Genomic DNA, 8,944 nt, shown 5'->3' with positions numbered 1-8,944 from the left:
ACTTTGCCTAATGATCAAGCAGTGCTTCATCAATTTCTTCTGGTAGAAACTGAATGTCTGTATCTGGCCTAAGAGGGGGGAAAAAGGGAGTGGAGGTTAAGGGGAGAAATTGGGATCATAACCCCAAATACAAACTCTTACCTTTCATCCAAAGCTCTGAAATACTATTCTAGTCTGTTTTGATGCAATCAGGTTACCAATGCTGTTCCAATACTTGCATAGCAACTAATATGTTGTAGAACAGGGGTGGGCAATTTATTTTGGGCGGAGGGCAACTCACCAAGTTCTGGGGAGCTGTTGAGGGCTGCATGGGTAGACCTGCCCCTTGACAGTTGCCCCACACCTGGCTGCCATATTGGGACCGGAAGTCCCACCTAGCTCCTGACCTTTGCCACTGGAAGTCCCTCCCCTTGCCCTGGAAGTACTGGAAGGGTGCTGTGATCTGGAAACCATGAAAATGGTATATATATGTATATGCATTCACACACACACGCGCACACACAAAGCATCTGCTATAACCTATTTTAATTTTATTCTAAAATATTTTTCTAATGATTTCTGTGTTTATAAAAAGTGTATCTAGAGGTGGCTGCACAATACCTTAAAATACAGTCCTACTGTGTGTTTTGTATGGGCAGCAAGGGGATATAAGTGGCAGTGTATGTGCGTGCGGTGTGGTGTGGGTACAGTGACTTGATGTGTGCTGAGAGCACCAGGGCCAGGCTGCTAGCTCCACAGCATGTAGCTCTAACACGCTGCATGTGAGCCTCCCACGATGCAGCTACGCAGACCCCATGCCCAGGCTCTGTGTTTCTACAACCCCACCCTGGGTCTCTGCCAGTCCCAAGGCACTTGCACAGGCTCCATGTTTCCACCTGCCACCGCCTTTCCCTGCATTCCCTCCTGCAGGCTTCCCTGCTGCTTCCTACAGCCCCCCATTCCTGCAGTGCCCCCCACCACCTGCTGCAATCCTGTCCCTTACCATTCCACCATCTGCTGGGGTCCTCCATGGCTATGTTGCCCACCAGGGTATGTTGCCGCCCGCTGGGGCTCTGCTGCCTGCTGGGTCTTGCCTCGGCCCGGCCGTGGCTCTGCCTGCTGCTGAGGCCTGCCACCCACAGTGGCTCTGCTGCCAGCGGGGTCCCATTGGAAACAGACCAAAGGATGTAGCCCAGGCTCTTGGGATGGGGGATTGTGTATCCTGAAAAGCAGTAACTCGAAAAAGAATTTAGGAATCGCTAAATGCAGAAAAGCTCCCAGCATGATGCTGTGCCAGAAAGGGTTACATGCTCTGTGGATATATAAACAGAAATATCATCCAGGAGCTGGAAAGGGACATTATATCTGTATACACCACTGGTGAAGTTGGCCACCATTGTGCCCCTGCATCTCATTCTGTTGTCAGTGCTTGGAAAAGGATGTTGGGGAAAACTGGAGAGGGTTCAAAGCACAGGTGCAAGAATTCATCTTCTTTATTTAAACACAGTTAAAATGAAAAAGCTCAGTCATCTCTGGTTCAGCTAGTCTATAAGGTGCATTTCTACCCTGCATTCTGCCCTAAAATGAGAGATTACAGGAGCTCACTCAATTTAGTTTACCAGATCTAAACAGGGGCATGACTGCAGCCTATAATCACTTATGCAGGAGAAATATACTTCAGAGTTTTTCAGTTTACTGCATGTGAGGTGAACCTGCATTACAATACAACCCTTACAGCTGGGCTTATGGGCTGTGTGGGTTTTACACGGGGGTGAGCATCACCTTTGTTAACTATTTGTAAGAAAAGTTGATAAGCTAAATGATAACCCACAGGAAGAAAATTTGTAATTAAATGCATTTTATTGACTCTGGAAAGTCACAGGTTATTTCAAACGTCAAGTACAAATTGACTATATAAGCAATCCTGCTCCCTCACATAGCCTGTTGTTAAAAATAAGTGGGTGCATCTATGCATGTGCCTTACTGCAGAGTTGACCAATTAGTCTACATGTATACCAGTATTGGGGTGCAGTAAATTTATTGCTGTAACATAGGGACAATAATTCTGTGCAACAAACACACATGCAGATGGTGGCAGGCTGGCTGAAACACAAGGGTGCTGAAGTGTGGGAGCCGCCTAGCTCTGCATTTTAGTACCCCTTGTGCCCCAGACAGCCCCTCTGCCACCCAATGCCATCACCTGGAGCCCAGGCCTGGCCTCCTGGACCCTCTGCCACTCCAGAGCTGCTTCACCCCAGCTCAAATTGCTGCTGTCCCAGGCCTATGTTCAGATGCTGCACCTGAGATCAGCTGACTCTAGTATGAACTGTGCTGGAGTTTATTTCAGCACATTAATTGTACATGTAGATGCACGCAGTGTGTACACTGCCCCCCTCCCCCGCAAGCCAGACTGCTGATAAATCCAAAGAACAGAATACATTTCCAGGCATATATGGCATAATCTCTAGATATGGTGAGGCTGGCAAAAGATCATTATGAGCAGGGTATTTTCATTACAGCAGTTTGAGTCCACAATAGACTAAAGACTTTTCTAATTTTGGCAAAGTATTCAGGGAGAAAGTGCACGTTATGGTAGACACAAGCCAGTTCCTGTTTAGGGTTCTGCGGGAGTCCTGTTTTTTTAAATAATCAGCAGGATCCTGGTTTTCTCTGTTTAAGAATTACAAATTCTCCAGTTAAAAACCCCAAGATCCCTCACTCCCCACCTGCAGCCCCCCTGGCCCTGCTGGTGCCCCTCACTCCCAACCCCCAATACCTCCAACCCTTCTGGTGCCCCTCACTCCTCACCCACAGTCCCCTGCCTCCCTGCCCTGCCAGAGGTAGCCCCCGGCTGCCAGGACTACAGGGTTAGAGACCTGGGTCCACAGCCCCTGTCCTCTGCAGCAGTGCCCAAGCCCTAGCTGCTGCTCTTGGGAGGTGGTGGCTGCTGCAGCAGAGCAGAGCATGGAGCCTGACTCCCCCTCTCCTGGGGGTGGCATGGCCAGAGTGGAGCCCACTGGGTGCCAGAGCAGATGAGGACTCCCTGCCCTGCTGCCCTCCCCGCAGGGCTTCTGTGGCTCAGCAGGTAGAACTTGGGGCAGGGCAGGGCGGGGTGGGCGAGCTTGATGCCACCACTGTGAGCCCTGGGCTGCCATGGCAAGGCCTGTCCAGCAGCAGCAGGGGTGGTGGCAGAGTTGTGCCTCACACTGCTGCCAGGGAAGGGGAGGAGTGGAGAGGCACCTCACCGTGGCAGTGCAGTGCTCACGATAGCAGCATTGAGCTTCCCTGCCCAGCCCTGGTTTGTGCTGCCATGCTGGGTCCTACCTGCTGGGCTGGGGAGGCCCTGTGGGGAGGGCAGCAGGGTGGGAAGCCTGAGCCCACAGCAGGCAGCCCACTCCTGCCCCACACAAAAAGTGCCCCCCATGTTCCCACCGGGAGTTCATGCAGCACCAGGGAGCTGGCCCCTCCTGCCACTCAGACAAGCCACCCACGGCCCTGTCCCACGCCCTGCTGCCCTGCGTTCTGGCCCCAGGCACCAAGCCCCACACACCACCCAGGCTGGGCAGCAGCAGCAGCTCCAGCCTTGCACCAGACCTGGCCAACTCCCTTCCTCCCTCACTACGGGGGCCTCAATTCTCCCCCCCAACCCCAGACTTACCTGTGGGGGCTGCTCTCCAGGCTGCTTGGTGGCCATGTGCTTGTGTATGTGTGCACATGCACATGGTGCTCATTGCCCTCCTCCTGCTCCCCTCAGCCCCTCTGCCCGCCTGCAAGGGGAACCTGCTGTTTCCCACTTTCATCTCTTTTAAAGGAGAAAGCCCAGGTTTTATTTCCCCCTTAAAATGAGAAAATCCTGGTTTTACCACATTTTTCCATGGCAAATGGAAAACCCAGATCCCTGATGATCAGTCGTAACTTTGTTAAAACAGTTGTTTGGAAAAGGAAATAACATTATTTATTCCACCATTTAAGGTGTATACTCCTGTGTGGGAGCATAATTATGTTCATTACTATATGGTTGACTACTTGGAGGATTCTTTTCCTCCTTGCAAAGCATTACAGCATGTAGTTTTTGTCAAAGTGTCCTCACCAGAGTTGCTCTCTTTCAAAGCAGTTTGATAAGCAGACAGTTTGAATAACAGAGCCCAGAGAGATTCACTTCCATTTTAAGAGGCCTTTGATCATAAAAAGTTGTGGGACTTGGTTCAGTGTATCCTGGTTTAGAGTTTGATCCTGCTTAAATTGGGTTCAATGGGAGTTTTTCCCTTAGCTTTAGTGGGAAAACAATAAGGCCTGGAGGAGTAAAAACTGGTCTTTCAACTGCTTGGGTATGTGCAGACAAGCCGTAGAAACCTGTATTATGGTTTTTTTGCCAAGACACAGTGTTAAAACTGGCACTGTCATGCCTGGAAGGGCTATCATAACTGTTTTAAAAAGAAGTCAGAGAAATTATGCTAAAATGGAATATTTCTTAGCAATAAATGTCTAAAGCCAAAAGTTGTAGGGACTGATTCTTTTTTTCTTACATCCATTTAGTCCAAACAAAATAGTTCCCATGTGATAACAGAGAAATAAATGTTCTGGATGCTCTTGACCATAGGAATTGCCTTATAGGGCAAGGTCATTACTTCAATTAATTTAATGTTTCAGTGGAAAGTAGAGCAGGCTTTTTTTTTACTTCATCTGCTGAGTAGGCAATGTTGAGGAGCAGGTCAAAGTAAAGTTTTCCTCCAACCTGGCAGAACTGTTGTAAAAATGTCAACAGTTATAGAGCAGTTATAGCATAACTGAGCCACCTTCATAAATCTAGCCCAGCTTTTCAAATTTAATAAGGCTTAAAGAAAAAAAAGACCATTTTATTAACTTCTGGAACTTCCTGTGGTCTATTCAACACCTACTGTCCCACTTCACATCCTCTCCCACCCACTCACTTTAATGTTGACAAAACATCCAAAATTTGGCTTTAATGATTTCTTTTTTTATACTCAAGGAAGTTCTGGACACCTGCCAGAGCTGTGATAGAAGTTGCAGGTTTGCTATAAATATTGTGCTGCTGAATGTGTTGTTTTCCTACAGATATCAGTTGTGCAAGTGATTGCCCCAAGGAGAATAACCAAGTAATCACAGTGCTATTTACTAAATGTTTGCTGTTGATTATGTTAGAGACATCAGCTGGCAGCAAGCCCAGGCTAAGCAATGGTCTCTGCAGCTTTGTCTGTCCCAGTCTGCATTGGCACTGAGAGCTACTGTGGTTGAGTGCCAAAATTAAAGAATAGGATAAGAAGGGGGACAAATAACCATGAAATATTAAAGCCATCTCACAAACAAGCAACTTTGCAATAGATCATTCAAGGCATTTTAAGTAAAGCTCTTCAGGCTTCACTTCCCAGACCTTTATTCCTCTAAGCAAAGTTTAGTCCTTCACATGATGTACTCTGTCAACCATACACGCACAAAGTTCTTATATAACTAACTTGAACCTTTTGGCTTTGCACGATATGCAGGGGCTCTTACAGACTCTCTCACACATAAGCCAGAAGAGATATGGCATATTGTAATGGAGCAGAACAGCAATAATGTAGAGGATTTTTCTCTCAATGTATTTTCTGTCACACCTTGTCAACCTAGCAGATCTGATGTCCTGGTGTCAGATGATGACAAAGCTGGTGCTACTTTGTTCTTTTCAGGTGTGTTTCTGGGATTGGTGGGGATCACTTTCACAGTGATGGGTTGGATCAGATATGAAGGCATTACTCACCTGGAGTGGACTCAGTTATTAGGGCCGATTCTGCTTTCTGTTAGTGTGACTTTTATTCTAATTGCTGTGTGCAAATTTAAAATGCTTACATGTAAATCGTGCAAACAAAGTGATGAAAGTGCATCAGATGTGGACCAGATTCCAAGTCGACAGTCCTTTGTTTTTACTGGAATTAACCAACCTATCACTTTTCATGGTGCTACAGTGGTACAGTACATCCCTCCTCCTTATTCAGCCCAAGAGGGAACCACTATGAATCCAGTCCATCTGCACCCAGTGCTTGGCTGTTGTAGTGTTTCTTCTTCAAGTGAATCAACAATTCCTACTTCAAGCCCTCCCCAGTACTATACTGTGTACCCTCTGGAAAATCCAGCTTTTACTGAAGATGAGAACTATCCCACCTATCTAGCAGGTGACACAATGGATCAGAGGTATGTCTTCTGATGTGTTTTTTAGTTGGTCTGTATACAGTGCTATGAAATTGCAGCGCTGTTATTTGGTGTGTATAACAAATTACAAAGCATTATTATAATGTGTATAAATGCTATAGTGCTTCTTGAGAAAATTCCTATGATTTACTTTATAAAGGCAACAGGAGCCACAACTGATATTTTAAAGATTGTAAATATTCAGTTTCTATATGGTATTTTTAGGTTTTACAGACCTTGTCATTGTGCAAACTCCTCCCTGTTGTGTATGGGGTTTATTTTCTTCTCTTACTGGCTGTACAATCATTCACCTAGAGATAATAAGCTGGTCATTTTCTTTGTTAAAGCAGTTTCATTGTAATGGTAATATGATCATAGTAGCACAGCCAATTCAGAAACAACCTTCCGGTGATAATGAAAGCATCTGTTCTGTAGCAGATGTTCTCCTTAGTGACAATGGATTTCTAATGCCACTGTGTGCAAACTTCCAGTCCTTATTCTCATTTCCCGTATTGGTATTGATTGAATCATTGATTTGGATGTTATAAGAGTAGTGCAAAGTTGCCATAATGAAAGACAAGAGGAAATCATTTCACATCTATCTGTTGTATTTTTTCCTTTAAAAACAACTGTAGGTGGTGTTCAAAATTGATTCCTTCAGAAGACAGGATAAGCCTTTTAAAGTTTTGTTGAAGGTCACTTGTGGAGATCCTCGTTAACTAATAATATTTGCCAACACATGTGATAGACAAAGCTAGTATGAAGATTAACATCTTGGCATTTTTGCTAGAAAAGTAAAAAAATCATCACAGTGGCATTAGACCTCATCCTACACTTTCTTCAGCAAAACACCTACTGCTGTCAGGAACAGGCAGCTAGGGATGAGCAGTAGCATTACTAGGAGTGGGCAAGAGGGGCACCTGCTCTCCACTCCTGCAGAGTCCATGCCCCAACAGCATACCCATGCTGGGAACACCAAAACAGTCCATGGCTGCTGCTGCTTTAAGAGCAACAGCCAGGGTAGGTGGAGCATGCAGCCATGGCAGTAGGCATTATGTTGTAGACTACTTAGGAGCTCCTGGCATGGGTAAGATTGCTGTGCTCCCCCACACCTACACTTGCAACCATACATCCTTCTCACCCTCAAAATCGTACAACCCCACATGCACCCCGTCCTGCTCTCACAATCTGTGTTCCCCTGCTGGATTTGCCCTAGGCACCATCTCTGCTTGTTATGCCAATGGGTATGAGTGTGTTTTTTGTATAACATGTCACCTCTTTTTTGTTTTTCTCACTTGCAGATCAGATGACTATCCTGATGAGCCAGAAGAGTTGCTAGAAGAAATTTGTGACAACTTCCCACCTCCACCTTATGAGGAAATATACCCATTGTCTTAATGAAGACTGGATGACTAGGACTTCAATAAAGACTGAATGTCTAGATAACACATAGTCTACTTGTGTGTTATCAAGATATAGTATGCACATTAAACAAGTATAGGATTCTGATGCTGATAAACCCCAATATGCAAATATAGTGCAGATATGTTTAGCTGACCACATTTTCTCTTTCTGAATTTGTTATTTATTTATAGTACAGCTTACAAACATGCATACCTAATTTCAGGCTCCTAAATTCATATTTAAGCCTCTAAACAAGTAACCCAGTTTTCAGAAGTTCTGGAGATGGTAGCATTTGAATATCCAAAAGGCGATGCAGTAAGAACAGCACCACTGACATTCAGTCCACTTATTTAGGAGCTGCTGCATCTCTTCACAGGCATAATTGGCAGAATTCTCAGACATGCCTAATGGCAGTCTGTAAAAGAGCTTAGGCATCTGAGTCGTAGATTAATAGATGCTAGGGTCAGAAGGGACCTCAACAAATCATTGAGTCCGACCCCCTGCCTAGGCAGGAAAGAGTGCTGGGGTCAGATGACCCCAGCCAGATGACTATCCAGGCTTCTCTTAAACACCCTCAAGGTAGAGGAGAGCACCACCTCCCTTGGGAGCCCATTCCAAATTTGGCCACTCTTACCATGAAGCTTTTCCTGATGTCTAGCCTAAATCTGCTTTCTGTCAGTTTGTGACCATTGTTCCTTGTTATCCTAAGAGGTGTCCTGGTGAACAGAGCATCTCCAATCCCTTGCTGCCTTCCCCTAATGAATTTGTAAGCAACTACAAGATCACCTCTCAGCCTTCTTTTGCGGAGGCTGAAGAGGTCCAGGTCCCTCAGTCTTTCCTCATACAGTTTGTCCTGTAAGCCCCTAACCATATGTACTGGACACAGTACTCCAACTGCGGTCTGACCAATGCTGCATAGAGGGGAAGTATCTTCTCGGATCTATTTGTCATGCATCTGCTGATGCATGATAAAGTGCAGTTAGCTTCGCTGATGATTTCATCACACTGACAACTCATGTTCATCTTGGAGTCCACTATAGCTCCGAGATCCCTTTCCACTTCTGTGTTGCTGAGAGGGTCACTTCCCAGCCAGTAGCATAGGCTGCTGAATATTTTTGCACCCTAGGTGCAAGCACTCTGCATTTGTCCTTGTTGTACTGCATCCTATTGTGTACTGCCCATTTTTCTAACCTGTCCAGGTCTGCCTGTAAGTGTTTCCTACCCTCTGGATTGTGCACTTCACCCCACAATATCATATCATCCACAAACTTAGACTGAGTGCACTTCACACCCACATCCAAGTCACTGATGAAGGTATTGAAGAGTACAGGTCCAAGGACTGAACCCTGCAGGACCCCACTACCCACTCCCTTCC

At 45.9% G+C, this 8,944-nt stretch overlaps 1 protein-coding gene across 1 annotated transcript; it reads left to right on the top strand.

Moving 5' to 3' along the window:
• Window positions 1-5,468: 5,468 nt before the first annotated feature.
• TMEM174 (transmembrane protein 174) lies at window positions 5,469-7,606 on the top strand. Its single transcript, XM_019532266.1, has 2 exons — window positions 5,469-6,168; window positions 7,467-7,606. Exons 1-2 carry the CDS (start codon window positions 5,537-5,539, stop codon window positions 7,561-7,563), a joined length of 729 nt encoding a protein of 242 aa, XP_019387811.1. The 5' UTR covers window positions 5,469-5,536; the 3' UTR covers window positions 7,564-7,606.
• The last annotated feature ends 1,338 nt before the right edge of the window (window positions 7,607-8,944 follow it).

This window comes from Crocodylus porosus, unplaced genomic scaffold, assembly GCF_001723895.1.
Source record: "Crocodylus porosus isolate Cpor-Errol unplaced genomic scaffold, CroPor_comp1, whole genome shotgun sequence".
Classification (NCBI taxonomy): Eukaryota; Metazoa; Chordata; order Crocodylia; family Crocodylidae; genus Crocodylus; species Crocodylus porosus.
The sequence above is the reverse complement of the archived record's forward strand: the minus strand, read 5'-3'. Positions and strand labels throughout refer to the sequence as shown.

Coding starts and splice junctions, on each gene's coding strand:
- TMEM174 (XM_019532266.1), top strand. CDS start 5,537: ATGGAGCAGAACAGCAATAATGTAGAGGATTTTTCTCTCAATGTATTT. Junction 6,169..7,466: donor GGTGACACAATGGATCAGAG/GTATGTCTTCTG, acceptor TCTCACTTGCAG/ATCAGATGACTATCCTGATG.